Source organism: Bombus pyrosoma, linkage group LG4, assembly GCF_014825855.1.
Source record: "Bombus pyrosoma isolate SC7728 linkage group LG4, ASM1482585v1, whole genome shotgun sequence".
NCBI lineage: Eukaryota > Metazoa > Arthropoda > Insecta > Hymenoptera > Apidae > Bombus > Bombus pyrosoma.
In genome coordinates, this window is record NC_057773.1 from 1,983,599 (window position 1) to 1,998,809 (window position 15,211).

The 15,211-nt window shown below is 51.8% G+C and overlaps 1 protein-coding gene across 4 annotated transcripts in view; it reads right to left on the reverse strand.

Annotated features, from left to right (window-relative positions):
- LOC122566536 (dachshund homolog 2) overlaps nt 1-15,211 on the reverse strand; it is a 143,897-nt gene that overhangs the window by 63,632 nt on the left and 65,054 nt on the right. For 3 of the 4 annotated variants that reach the window (XM_043723945.1, XM_043723941.1, XM_043723942.1), the window contains exons 3-4: nt 12,788-13,016; nt 10,720-10,782 (exon numbers count right to left, since the gene is read on the reverse strand). In XM_043723945.1, the coding sequence (XP_043579880.1) occupies nt 10,720-10,782; nt 12,788-13,016 (292 nt within the window). The remainder of the gene's footprint in view (nt 1-10,719; nt 10,783-12,787; nt 13,017-15,211) is intronic. The other variant, XM_043723944.1, reaches the window with a different exon arrangement.

The following is a 15,211-nucleotide window of genomic DNA, read 5'->3' on the forward strand; positions in this document are numbered from 1 at the left end:
TAGGGTGCTTGTTGCGGATCCCAATAGGACGAAGGAAACGACAAAAGAGAAAAGCGGGTAAAGAGGTCGGCGTTCGAATTACACACGTAACGGGAACCGAGAGAAAGAGATATTTGTCGAGGGCGAGGGGAAACGAGCGGGCGGAATCAAAGGGGACGCAACAATGGACGATCATATTAAATCATAAATGTAAACGAAGATGGGTAACGGGGAGGGTGAAAGCTGGCGAACAGTCCGATAATGAAAGTTTCCGATCCTCGAGCTGAGGTACAAAGCTATACCTAAACGATATAACCGATGGCACGGTTTTACGCCTGCGATTTATCGAACATCTCTCGGTTACGGAATGATTTTCCAGCTGGCTGCCGGCGCCTACATTTTTCCGCGAGCGAACCTTTCCGGGAAAACAGAAAGAATAAAAGTTCCAAGAGATCAAACGAGAAATTCGAACGCTGCACGAAGGGGATGAGGATCGATTCGATCGCTCGAAGCATCGCTAAAGAAGATAGTAGAGAGAAGAGAGAGAGAGAGAGGGAGAGAGAGAGAGAAAGCTTATGCATCCGCCGGATGGTTGTCATCGACGGAGCACAAACGCGCGTGCAACGCGATCGCGAGCGTGCGCGCACCTGACCCGAGATTAAACGTTTCGAGGGATACGAAATGAAATATTTAGCGATCCTGGGGGTTCAAACGGGGCCCACCACCCCCTCGAAACGCCTGTTTCCCTTTGTCGGCGACCTGTTAGCCATCGAATCGAGTTGGAATGCGCTAACCCCTTGTCGCCGCGCGACACGCGTCTCCTCGTGCCTTTCCTCGTCCTTCCTCTTCCTCTCGACGACGACGATCGTGTCTACACACGCACCACCTGGTCGATCGAATTTTTCCCGTTTACAATTTCGATCGATAGCGTGTGGCAAGACGACGACAGGAAGCGGAGACGGAGCGTGAGAGGAAGGAAAAGAAACAGCGAGCAGAAAAGTACGAGTCACCGAAGGGGGGTGAAAGCATGCGGATTAAGTCGTGTGAAAATTCACGATAGACGGCGGTGGTTAGATCGATCGGGTGAGTGTTTCAGCCGGGAAACGGCTGGAGGACGTTGAATGGACCGGATTGAAACGTCGACGCGGTGAATAGCGGTTTCAAAGAAATACATTAGCGCAATGTGAAGGGTTACTTGGAAAATAAACTGGAAGAACGAAGCAACCGGGACCGCTTATCCCGAGCACCGGGTGCTCGATCATTCTTTCAGTGCGCGAACGTCATTCCTATGGAGAAAACGAAATTTCTCGTTTCAAACTCGTCGAAAAGGCATAGAAAATCACTCGTTTGACTGCGAACCTGATAATTCGATGGTAGAAACGGTGATGATCGAAGGATCAACTTTTTCCAATTAAATTCATGGACAAGTTGGAGATACGATTCGTGCGAACTGTAAATCACAGGAGAAAATCACGGGAAAAAGTTGCACCGAAACAGGCGGAGAACTGGCTCGGTCAAGTAATGGTCAAAGCAGGTGTATTATTCGAGCGAATGGTTTACGAGAATTTTATTGTAGGCCCCCGGTGTTCAGCGGTCGTATTTAAGGTTTTATCCCGCCGCCTCCGTTTCGTCTCTCGCGCGCCCCCTATTTCTCGCTCGGTGAACGCCGGGAAAGGGTTAGGATTTTATTTTTCAACCGCGTAAAAGGGCCGAAAGAGAAGGGGCCCACGTTTCATAAAAGTCGTCTGGCACATTCGTTGCCGTAGATTATTGCCGAGACCGCGAGCCGACATCGACGCCCCGGACGTATTATTTTATTTATTATTTCACTTTAAGACGCGTCTTCCTTCGTCCAAGGATTAAAGCGGGCTCGCATAAAGAACCGGGAAGCCTCGTTTCGCGTCACCTCCGAGCGCGACCATTCAACCGGTCAGTATAGTATCGGTTTATTTCCCTTCGAGCCGCGCCGCTCCCACACGCTCGCTTTTAATTAAACTTTCAGCGGAACGCGGCTTGTCTAACCGTCTAGCAGTACAGCCGACTGTTTGAGAGGATGCAAAGTTCAACCGATGTTCCAAATTGAAAAGAAATATTTTTTAATCTACGCTCAACATCGTTGCATCTTAACTCGTGCGAGATCGGTGACGCAACCTAGAATATTCTACAATCGGGACCATCGACTTCTAGAAATAGAAATTACGATCGCAGAAACTACTCGGTCACTGAGAATTGTTTTCTCAAAGTACATACGGGTGTCGAATATATTAAGGTCAAAAGTGAAACAAGTGGAAGAAGATTGGAATTTACACATTGGCCGCGTAGAGTTTGGAATAAATCGCGCTCTCGGGGAAAAGAAGCGGCCGTGTGACGGGTGTCAGGAAAATTAAGGTCGGGAATCGCGTAACATCTCCGGGGTGGAAAAGCCAAGGGATACAAGGGTGGGGATAGCAGCTGCGACATCGCGAAATTACGAGGTGGCGTTGGAAGTAGTCGCTCCTTAGAGGAACCGTTGACAAATGACGGAGGCAACTTTTATTATTTTAGATGTCGGCCCATCAGAGCGGCCCGCGCTTCGTGTTACGACTCCGCAAGCCGACCGAGATGTGTTTTACATACATTTCGCAACAGCCTCCGGGAACCGACTACAACACCCCTTGACAAATGGGCCGGGGTTTTATTAGACCAACTTTTTAAGCTACTCCCCTGGCGAAGACGCGGAGCTCGCCGAAATAAAGATAAACTTTGCCAGCGTAGCCGTAGCTCGTTACTTGCCATTCCGGCGTCGATCTCCTACGTGCTTGCTTATTTACTCGGTTTCGCGTTAAACGATACTAGAGATTCTGGTACAATGCCAGAGAACTATCGCGCGGGTTCATTTGGTTGCGGAAGCTTGCGAAAATATACACGCTATTGGAACATTTTACTTCAGCCAATGAAGCAAAGATCGGAATAGTCGGATAGTTGTGTCGACACGAGTCTATAAATCCTTGCACGATCAAAGAAACGTATGGAAACGCGAGCGATTCCGGTCGCCTTTCGATGGAAAAAGGTAGGAGGCGTTCAGGAAATGGATGGTCGCGTCGCGATCTACCATCATCGTTTGGCGTGGACTCGAATTTCCGTGAGCGGAGCGTAACACCGTGGGCGAGAGAAAAAAGTCGAACGCACGTTTCGCTCGAGAACATATTTACGCGGCCGATGACAAATGGTTTTTAGCGGCGCGGTGGGTAGATAGGAGAAGTTCGGGACACCCGCTGCACTCCCGGAGGGGTCGTCGGAGCGCGAGGGAAAACGAGCGGGCGGAGGAGTCAGTGGCGGCGGCGGTGGAGGTGGCGGCGGGGGGGAGGGAAGGAAAGTGGTTCGCAGATGCGCCGTGACTGATGGTCCCTACTTCCAGATGTACTATATACCGCGGTACTTTTATCGGCGCTTGTTTGTTCAGCGAGTTTCGAAATACCAGTGGCAGCGGCGTGCCGTCGCCCTGGATCACGGATAGCGGCGAGAGAACGCGCCACCAGAGAAACCTATATAGAAACCGGCTGGAGAAAAAGAGAAAGAGAACCGTAGACGGTATGGAAAGAGGCGAAGGTGGAAGGAAAACGAAGCGAGCGACTGCGATTATCGTCGACGGCCAGAAGAAAAAAATGATCGTTGTATCAACGGCGATACACACGTGTATTTACGTGTCGCGTCCGCGACGTTAAGGCTTTCGTCGTGCGCGATGATGGACGTCTATCACGTGAGACAACGTTTCCCCGCTGCTGCATCGTTCGTCACGATTCCCCTTTTAGTCTTGCTGCTGTTTTTGTCCACCCATGAAATTCCTCGTGGCCGTACGACCAAATAGCAGTCGTGTTTCTCTTCCTCTTTGTCTAGCCGGGAGAAAATCGGAAAACCACGAAACTGGTCGGTGGAAGAAGGGTGAATGGAAGGGTTTTTCACGGAGGGGTAGAAAGTGGATCGGCGGATTTCGGGCGATCAATTAATAAGAGAAGGATCGGCCACTTTTCATCCGGGGGAGCAGCGCGCCCACGTGTTCCTATGTAAATTGAAGAGGTTACACGGTTTTACATATTTCAACAGATTCGCGGCGGTGCGGAGGCAGGCGGCCGACGCGGCAGGGAAGACGCGGGAAAAGTGGAGAGGGAGGTGATGGAGAAGGGGCCCGGTAGCCACTCGAAAACCGCGGGCGAAGCGTTTTGTCGAGTGTTTTATGGAAAGCTTTAGAATTGTAGATTTTCTCTCTCTCCGCTGGCAGCGCAACCGCTGGATTTATGATAGCCGCCGCGAAAACCTACGACCCTGCCCGCTGCTACTTTCAGCGCATCCTCGATAATATAAAAGGATATTATTTAAATTCTTGAAAATTCCACGAGTGTTCGCGCCACCTACGATCACGGACCGGGCGGCTTACTCGCGATTGCTTTTGCCAACCCACACTTTTTCCACCTACTTCCGCATAATTCGCGTCAGAAACAGTTTAGACCGATGATCAATGGACGCACACAGCAATGGACGTTCGGTCCTTCTCGAGGGACGAGGGCCACCGCCTGTATGTCGTTTGCTATTGGATTTCAATTGGGAAACGATTACCCTCCTCGAGTGACCGTTTTCGGCTCGTTTGTCATCGACGTTTCCGCGCCTCTTTTCCTCGTCGTTCCTCGTCCGAGTATTATCAAATTTGGTAGCCGATTCGCCGATGCGTCCAACGACCGTTACGAATAATCGTCCACAGCGTAGAAGCTTCCTTGCCGCGACATGATTGAATTTTCGATCGTTCCCTAACCTTTAAAACCCCGCTGGTACATGGCCATCACCGCGAGGGTCGCGTATTTGTCCAAGGCTAACCTTGCCAGGGCAAGCGCACCCTTCGACGCGCGCACCGCGCGCTACTGCGCGTCTGGACAAGGCAAAAGGTAAGCCACTAGCCGTGTATACGCGTGGAAACCGCCGTCCGAACGCACACTGCAAATATTAGTTCATTACCAAAAGTGGCGGCGAAACCGTGCCTGCGAACGGTAGTGCTGCGGAACCGCAGGAACGTTCGTCCGCGGTTTATTTAATGACACCCTTCCACTGCTTTTCAATTAACCTCCCCACCGCCTCTTCTCCTCGCTTCCCCCACCCATCGAGCAACTCTTTCTCGGTGGTTCGCTTACTTCTTCCCAACTTCCAACTTTCAAGGGCCACTAGCCCTTTCGCCTCGAGGTTTTCGATTTTCCAATCTCTCTCTCTCTCTCTCTCTCTCTCTCTCTCTCTCTGTCTCTGTCTCTGTCTCTGTCTCTGTCTCTGTCTCTGTTTCTGTCTCTGTCTCGCGACGAATTTTGAGCGGAAGTTGGTGGCAAACTCGCATGCCAGTCGACCGTAAATAAGAGAGCAGTTCCACACGCGGAAGGCTAAGTACTGCGTGCGGGCTGTCTGTTGTGCGTGCGTGTGTGAAGGCAACGGAGAAGCCCCGCGATGTAATATACTAGCGTGCGCGCACAGCCGAAGGGAGACCATTTAATAACAATATATCTTGGCCGTCGCGAAGGTACACGAGAATCGCGCGGAAATAAGGACAAAGAAGGGAGCGAACGTGGGAGGAAAGATATTTTATCATTAGAATCAGTATTCCCCCGAATCAACGCAGCCTTTCGCTCTACGCTTTCGGTCTGCTCTTTGTTTACGACGAGCCATGTCGTGTTCGTCGTAATGCGCGAAAAAATATACGAAAAAAGGACGTCGATGCGGACGTAACGAGGCGACTCGCTCTCCGATCGATGAGACAAATTAGACGAAGAGACTCGCGAGCAGCTCGTTAGTCACGACGTTCGATACTTCCACGAAGATCGCGCGCGTTCCCGAACGAAGACCCGAGAAAATGAGCGAACGGGCCCGCCTTTAACGAGATCGCCGGGGCCAGAAAAAGATCGGACGACGACGACCAAACAAAGCGAAAGGCAGTAAAGGGAAACAAGATGGTTGACAATTTCACGGTACATTGGTGGGCTGTGGGTGGATCCCGGTCGTCGCGACTAATTATGTTTTTAATTAATCATCGCGTTTCGTCGCAGCCAAAGTTTACTCGGCTACGCTCGTTACCGCGCGGCGGCCTAATATGTAACGCGTCGCTTCTAGGAGTCATCGCGACAAAGTTCACGCCCCCTGCAAGTCGATATGGTCGACCGCCTTCTTCCTCGTTATCTTCCGTCGACTCGACGACGGCTATCGAAATAATCCTGGCAAAGGGGGTGGTTCGCGGAGTAAATGACCCGGAAACGGTCGGGGAGCGACGTCGTTCCTAAAAATACGGCAGCGAAAATTTCGAGGCGAGCATAAAGAGCGCGACGTCGTTAATGGCGCGGCATTAATTATCGTTCAAACGATAATTATCGCGGCTTCTGATGAAATTGCGCCCGGTGGACCCGCGCCGCCGGCCGTAAGTAATTCGTTGTCGAGTTAATAAAATGAATGTCTCAAAGACCCTCGTTCACGAGGTGACGACTCTTTTCTGCGATCTGCAGACGGCACCCTGTCGCGAGTCGACGAGTCGCGTTCTCGCCCGTGCGAGCTTTATGAGTCGAGAGACTTTACGAGGTCTCCTCGCCCGTTGTCGTCCTTCTTTCGATCCACCTCGACGTTTCCTTTGGCCGCGGGAGACAGAGGAGAACAGATATACCCGAGAGAATGATTCATCCGGATCGACGCGCGACAGGCAAGGACCAATTTATTCGGTGGTCGGACACCGGACCCGAGCCAAGAGCCGACCGCCGAGATCGTGGCCGTATCGTTTCGTAAGAGGGTCGTTAGAAGGGTCCATTTTCGGGTCAGGATGTTTGGCACGAGCGGCCGATTCGAGGAACGAATCGACGCGCTTGTCGAGCCGGCTGTCGCGTTCTACATACGATTATCCGCCTAGACTGTAGATGATCGTCTTCTTTTACCACGCGGGACTATCACGCGAACGTGAAAGAGATCCGACATTCCTCGGACACGCGAACGAGTAACCGATTCGATTTGTTGGATCCCCACCCACGCTAAACTGGATCTGTAAATCACGTGGGTGCTATTATTGGACTGCCTGCGGAGACGAGCCGTGGAAACATTCGCGAACACGGAGAAGATAGGTTTAACGATCGCGTTGATACCGGTGGAGATGAAAGACAAAAGAAACGCCGTAACTAATACTCGGAGCGATCAACAGCTAACCCGTTATTATTAATTTCGTCGTAGCATTCGATCGAATCGAAAACTACGTGGCCAAAAAAGGAGGATCTCGAGAGGGAACGAAGGAAAGTGAACGTTCGGACGAGAGAGAGAGAACGTAATTAGCCTATCCCCTGATTGCAAGCCGCTGACAAGCCGACGCCTAGAGCCGCTTGTGACGGTATTAATCATAATGCGCGTATTTGCACGCGGGACGCCGCTCAGATGCGCGCGCGTGCGTGTCGACGCGCTGACAGTTCGTTTGAACGCAATTAACGCGCCGCTTGATAGTTGTCGGCTCGGAGCTCGCTATCGCGGCGAACGATCGTCGAATCGAATTAACCGTTTCGTCGCGCCGCTCCGCTCTCGCGAAACGGTCCACTGCGCCATGGTTCGGGAGGGAGGCCTGGCACTCGAGAGTTCTTCACGCTTCTTTTTAATCCTCTCTTGCCCCCTTTGCGTCGTCGCAATTCGCGAACGAGGGGTGCATCACGGGAAGGACGGCAAAGGGAACGCGATTCTCTTCGACTTAAAGCGGAGATGTCGACGCGTTTTCGCGCAAAGTCTCTCTTTACCCTGAGATTAGACATATTAGGTCGTCCGAAACATTTCTTTCGTTTTATAAGGAAATAATGGATGCACAACATTTTCCGTTTTATATTATTTTATAGAATTACGTATGATCCATTTTGTTATTATCAAAATAAAGATCACAACGTTCGACAGATTAGGTTTCATGTTTGTATAAAGATGCGTCGTTGTAAAATACGTGTCTGTAAAAGATAGACACTTTTCGGACAACCAAATACAATGGAAAGAATTTGCTACCTTATTCGTTATTAGACTGCGGATACTTATGCAAATTCAGATTCCTACGAATACAATTAAAGGAATTTGTTTCATGCTCCAAATACTTTGAATATTTGTACATTCTTGCGTATTATGTGCGTTCTATACATTCTTGCATAATTAAAGATCTCACAAGTGCACAAACATCCGCAGTCTAGTCATTAATAACGTCTCTCAGTATGTAGTACATTCGTGTTTTCCTCTCGAATCGTTCTTCGCTACATTTTTTCTCAATCATGGAGAGATAGGAATAATCGAATAGGATTGCAAGTTTCTCGTGATAGGAGGTAGGAGTGAAATACGCGCGAAGATGGATCGAAAACGACGCTCGTAACGACGGGGCTCAATTTTATGAATATTATTTTCCAGCAGATGTCCCCGGCGATAGAAGCTCGTCGACGTTGTCGTCGTTGTCGTCGTCGTAATTAATGACATCTCCGAGGGTGTCGTTGGCGAATTCGCCGAAAGAGGAGGAAGACCGAAGGAGGCAGAGAATATCAGAGGTAAGTTTGGCCGGGCGGGTCGACGATAAGGAAGCGAGCAAAACCGGCGTAGCTGGATGGCGAACGACAATACGCGAGAATTATCCCGGAATGACGAGGTAGTTTTAAAGGCAGGAAGCCGACATTAGCGCATTGATACCGCGCCTTCTGCCATCGGCCGGACCATTAATATTACTTAGTTTACGGACAGAGTTCGCAGCGGGGTGAATGGATCCGTCGTTTCGCTCGTTTCCGCGATTCCATTTGGTTCCGTTCTCACCCTCTCCAAGTTTTAACGTTTCGAAGGCACGAAACATCGTCTGTAACGGAGACTGGAAAAACCAGCGGATCTGCGAGAGCTATCCGACTTTTTCGAGGGCTGCGACTTCTGGCTTATGAGATTTAATTGCTCGAACTGGCGGAAAGACAAACGAGCCGGCCAACTTTAGTGGCGGAATTTGGGTTTCCGATGTCACGGGCCTCGGCCGGATTAGCGACAACAAATCATCGAGATTAAAATGGAAACAGGGTGCGATGGAAAAGAAGACGGAAAGAGAGAAACTACGGTAACTTGGAAACAAAGGCGAAAGAGAGATGGAGAACACGAGAGAGAATCCGGCAGGGAGAACCAGATTTCGGTAGGCGTGAGCTCCGTGTGCTTGTAAAATCAAAAGGACAAACAATTAATAACCCCGGTACCGACGATTAATCAGAATTTAACTCTCAGTTAAATACTCGGTTGGCATCGGGGGTGGAGGCGAGACGAGGCGATCGGAGTGCGTAGCCAGCCATGCTCGGAAGGGATACGACCGAGGGTATGGTGCACGCAGGATAAACAAAGGTTTACATCAGTGTCAGTCGCAACAAGTCCGAATTCGTCTAGGGTTCTCGGCATGAATATTCACGGTGCTCGCTCGTCCGTCCCTTCCAGTCTCCGTACCCGCCAATTCGACCCCCTATTTCCCGTCCTCTGCGCCACCCTCTTCTACCTCATCCTCCTCTTCCTCTTCCCTCCGTACCGTTCTGTATCGCTCCGCACGGGTCCGCGACCATTTGCCACCCCCTACGATATCCATCGAACGGCTAGCAGTCAAAGGCTGAAATCACAATACGCGTTTGTCCGGTTGACGAAGTCGACTGGACCGGGAGCCGCTAAAGCAAATAGAACGAGACGGTTGGCTGGATAGAGAAACAGCAAAAGAGAGAAAAGCGAGAGGGGTTTGATCGCGGAGGTGACGCGTGCGAGGGGCCGAGGGGTGCAAAGGGAGCCGCGGAGAGAAGCGAGCCAATGGTCATTGCCTTTGAATTGGAAATTACGTTTCGGCTGGTCAAGTGTCGATTTTCACCCCCGTATTAACAGTTCGACCCTGGAGTTCGCACCTTCCTCTTCCTGTCTTCCTTTCTCTCCGCCTCGATCAGCCGACGACATAGTAGACCAGCAAACAGACAAAGGAACCTGGGTGTCTCGCGAAGGCAGCCAACCACCACACGCAGGGGATGAAAGTTTCAGTTTGTAACCCGCGGAACGGGAGAGAACCGCTTTCACGCGGCTAAAGCTCCCTCGGTGGTGTAAAAGGAACGAGGCTGTTGGGCGACGCGGGACGCGCAAGTATTTCGCACAGCCAGTCGAATGATTTAATCCCCGAATGATGGACGGGCACGTCGCGACGATGATCTGCGTGCCGTGAAGTGACAAGTGGTTAGGATCACGGGGAAACCTCGGTGGCGGATGACGGTGGCTGATGGCGCGCGATGGTCGATGCGCGCGGTGCGGTGTGGCGGATACCGAGGGTGGTCGCCGGTGGTCGACGTTGGTGTCGTATCGGTGACGGGACCGGGCTGCCGGCGGATGGATTTGAGGACGGTGGGAAGGAGGGTGCGGACGCTCGCACCGTACAAATCATGCGGGCATTACAGCGTCACGCCTGGACTCAACCTGTCGCGCGACCGGAAACTCGATGCCGACGGTAATGCTGATTTATCGGACGCGAAATGGTCGCGTGTTGCACCGGCCTACGTTTCCCGCGTCTCGCGGCTCATTTTTCTCGACTCGTTGCGAAACCAACGCAGGGTACCGAGACACGGATGACTGGCCGAATTACCCATGGCACGAAACGTAATCGAGTCTTCCATACATTGTCCACGTTTTTTATCCTCTTTCTTTCCTTCTTTACTTGTCTTTTCTTTTTTTTTTTTAGGTACGGATTCAAAATTCTCCTACCTTTCGAGATGTTTGACAATATCTTCGTAGGCAGCTCGGCAGTTTTCCCAAACCGTTCCGGACCTGTGGATCACAAAAAAAAGCGACACTTGAGATACGACGGTGGAACGCAAAACAAGAGAGAGACCGAAGCGTCACGAGAAAGAAAAATAACGCGGAAACGCGCGTCACCGGCGTTTCACAAACGATGGGGAAACGAAGGGGCGCGAGTTGATAAACGAATCGGTTAATTATAAGCCTGCCACGGGATATCCTCGAGGAAAGTGGATCCGCGGAGTTGATTAAGAGTCCTCCTTGTGCCGTCTCGTCTTTCGTTTGTCCTTTGATTCGATCGTGCCTGTCCTACGCTCGAAACGAAGACGCTTTGAAGTCGTTGATTAAAAAAGACGTCGCATCGTCCCTAGAACTCGGTCCCCGAGATTCTCTCAATTTACCCGGTGTATCGACCACCGAAAATACTTTCAAGGATCACCGAGGATCCCAGCGGAACTGAGCGAAGAAAAAGAGAAAGAGAACGAACCGGTGGCAAAGTAAGATCGAACTGTTGAAGGAAAAACGTGGAAACCGTGGCGCAATCGTCTGAGTCGGAAGGAAGTTGCCGTCGCAGAAGGATGCCTAGGGCTCGCGTAAACCGGTCGAGTAGGTCGTCGTGGCGAGCAGGAAGGGCTCGGGGCTGAATTAGAGGGTGGCGATAGAGGGCAACGGTGCGCTGACGGCGCGGTACGCCAGGATGGGGTTGCGTTGAATTAATCATATTCCGGTGTTTGTCGTGCCGCCCCCAGACGTAATCCGTCTTACCTCCCGATCTCTCTCGCTCTTCTGCCACGATAGATTTGCATTTTAATTAAAAGCAAAGCGCTGAAATCATAATGCGAAACGTGCGGCGCCGCCTTCGTCGCGTCATTATACACGTAGGCGCGTAGCGTCGGAAGGACACGCTTTACTCTAGCCGACACTGGCCGCCCCTCTACTCAAGACGAATTCACGCGATTCCTTTCCTTCCACGCTTCGAACCTTCTCGTTCTATCGGGCCGAAAGTACATCTGGAATCACCGTGAATCGAACTAAAGAAACCGGATGAAAGACGAAGAAGCAGACCGAACCGACCGACTAATGACAAATAGGACGAAGCTAATTACGGGTGGTGGGTGTAATCGAAAATTAAGGCAAGTCTCCGTATCCACAAAATTAGCTGGGACGGGGTTTCGTGAGAAGACCAGAGAACAGGGAGCACCACCAGCCGCATCTATTAGAAACACGTTAACAAATGCCTAGATTAGTTCGGAGACTACGCTCCCTCTGCAAGGAGGATCTTCCTTCGATAGACTGCGTCCCAACGCGCCTTCGTTTCTCCCTATTCGTGGCTCCCGCGCGAGAACGACTAAACGGGCACGCGTAATCCGTGATATACGTCTCGAGACTGCAACGCCTTGAGGATTTACCGGTTCCCTCTCCTCGATCAGGGCAACCGGCCGACCTCGTGCTCCTCAACGAAATACGACGCAACGAACGAGTTTATGGAATTCCATATGAACTGGCGAAATTTTGGCTACAACCGTTGGTCATCAACGGGTACGACGAGGTCGAGTTAGGTCAGGCGGGAATGAAAGAAGGGTGACTCGGTTGAGGTCGCGAGCGTAACGCGAGCCGAGTAAACGACCTAGAAGGAACGCGACGCACCCAAGGAAACGGACTTCTCCGCCGAGAGACCGAGGAGGTGAAAGAGGGAAGGAAAGATCAAGCAGTGTCGAGACCCCTCGGATTTCCACGGCTTCGCCGTCTCTTCAAATCCTCTTAAAGTTGTATTCTTTTGGCCTCACTGGCCCTTCGTTACAACTACACCGAGACAAGATGAACGCGCCGATCCGTACGAACGCGTGTCGAACCTCCGAAAAAGTGGCCTATCGCTTCGTACGAGATCCCAGCTATGTACTTCGTCTTCGATCGTTTTCCTAACTTGGGACCATCGTCTCTGTGTCTTCGTTCCCGGACCCGTTGAACCGTTCGACCGTATGGTCCCACAATTTGGACCCCACGGATTTTAAGGTGACGTTTTATAAAGTCTTACCTCGCGAGCGCCTCCATGTTCGACATGTTCGGGTTGACTTTGAGGCCCTGTTCGGCGCGCGCCTGAGCCTGTGCCTGCAGGTGATGCGGCAGACTAGCTGGCGACAGAATGGCGGTGTGTCCTGCACCTGGATGTCCACCCAGTTGCATGAATTGCATGTGACTGAGATGCGTGGGTGGATGATTGTAGCCGTTCGCCAGCAGCGGTGACTTTTCCATCCTCGGCACGTCTGGAAGAAGAATCGAGCAAACCCCGTTAATCAGAGGACTGTAGGTAGCAGGAGAGGAGCCTACGAAACGAGGGACGGGTGATGTCCGCCGATTTCCCGCAAATACCGTGTGTATATTTGCCAGAGGATCTAGGGGATGCGTTTCAGAGTTTCCAAACGGACCGTATATCTTCGTCAACCGGCACGCGTCACGATCTCGCTGAGGGGACGATCGCGTCAACCACATCGTAACGTATCGTGAGCAAATTTCTGCCGCTGATAGAGCCGGTCGATTCACGGGGCGTGAAGCAACGGCGACTTTGTACGAACATTCGAGACCCGACGATTATCGAGAGGCCCACTTTTGGGATTCCAGTCGTGCAAAGATGACGTCGGAGATGATGCTATTGCGAGACTGAGATCGTGAGGGCCCGTGGAGAGGGGGGGGGAGGCGGAAGGAGGGCCCAACAGTGAGGTATACGGTGCAACGGGAGGCGAAACCGAGAGGGAAAGAAGGGGACGGAGCGGCGGCCAGGCAGAAAGGGGAGAAGGAGGTGACCTCGGTGGAAGGGGTAGAAAATGAGCGGTGCCTATTCATTACAAATTATCTAAATGGCAGTGATTTCGGCGGACCGGCTGGCCGTTTGACGAGTAAGTGGCGGGTTCGCTAGACAGTGACTGTCGATCCCGCGAACGGCCGGCCGGTTCGCGACTCCCAGCGAAACAACGCCACGGATCGTTTGACAACCACTGTGGGACCCGGCCCATGACCGGCCCTAAAATTGGACTTATTACAACTTATAGAGCGCGATTTGAACGCTCCGCTCAATAACATACATTATCCCCAATCCATATGATTTAATGAAATCCCTCTAAACTCTCCACTTAGCCTCAGTACCTTCTCGCGCAGTACCCTTCTTTTTATTTTCCCTCCTCCGTGTGTACGCGCTCTTTCGTAGATTGCTACGTGTGTACCAATAGAGAGCGAAAGAAACCGAGCGACGTCACGGGATAAGAAAGACGGAGAAGTAGCTACGTGGATACGAGCGGGCGGAGAGCGAGAGAACGATCGAAAGGGAGAACGAGAGGGAGGAGAGAGAAAAAGGGTCGGGGGGCTGGCTGGCGAGGGGATGTGCGCGGCAGAGAGGGCTGAAGGGTCGTGAACGAAGGGAACGTTTGGAGGGAGTAAGAACGCCGTGGCACGTTCCGATCACCGAAGATACTTAAAACGCACGTTCCCCGATTTTATAACCCCGACAACGGCTATTTGTCGGTCGCGGTACGTTCGGCGTTGTAACGCGACGACCGATGAAGACGTTTCGTCCGACCTTACCGAAACCTGGCGTATCCTTTCGACGAAGGATACCCAGGATGCCAGTGTTCCTCCGCGTGGTCCAAGAGCAAACGAGTTTCAGAAAATCTTCCCTTTCCTTGGCAGCGAAGAAGAAAAAAGGAATCGGTCAACTTGATCGCGATCGTCGCGACGACCGGCCAAAGCGAAACGCGAGAGACGATAAAACACAATTTGAGCTAAAGACCGCGCTCCTCTAACTTCCCACCCCTGAGTCCGCGCGCGGACGTATACCGGCACCTCTTTGCCCCTCTCGTGGCTGATGAGGTGACAACCCATAATTATACAGACCGCTTTCTGTCTGGCCTGACTGCAGTGGCATGCGGAGGAGAGGCCTCCATCATCCTCCACCTTTTCGTCTCCCTTTCTTCACCGTCCTCCCTGTGTCTTCCTCTTCGTTCAACTTCTCCCTGATACTCCCTTGGCCCTTCTGACCGTGCGCATTCTCTCCCACTTGTCCTTCCTTCGCTTTCTTCCCTTCTTTCTCCTTCGACCTTATTCTCCTCCGTATCTGCGGATCTCGCTTTTTCTCTCGTTACCCTTTATCCTCCCTCTTTGCTCCTTTCATCCACACACGGCGTTTCTCATCCACGAGCCGAGAGATCCACCGAGAGAGCGGACTTTGACTTCCACGCCGCTTAATAACGATACGCGTGTTTTCTTTGCATGTGTAACGCTCTCGGCGCGGAGGCGGAGGCGAAGATGCGAAATCAGCAGTCGGACTCGGCGTGGCGGCCAGAAAAAGAAGGAGGTGAAGGCGAAGGGAGGACTGCGGGAGGTGGGTAGTCACCACCACCCTCGTGCCGCGCGTCTCGTGCCCATAAGAGAAGGACGACTGCGCTACTTCTTTTCTGGTGTTAATTAC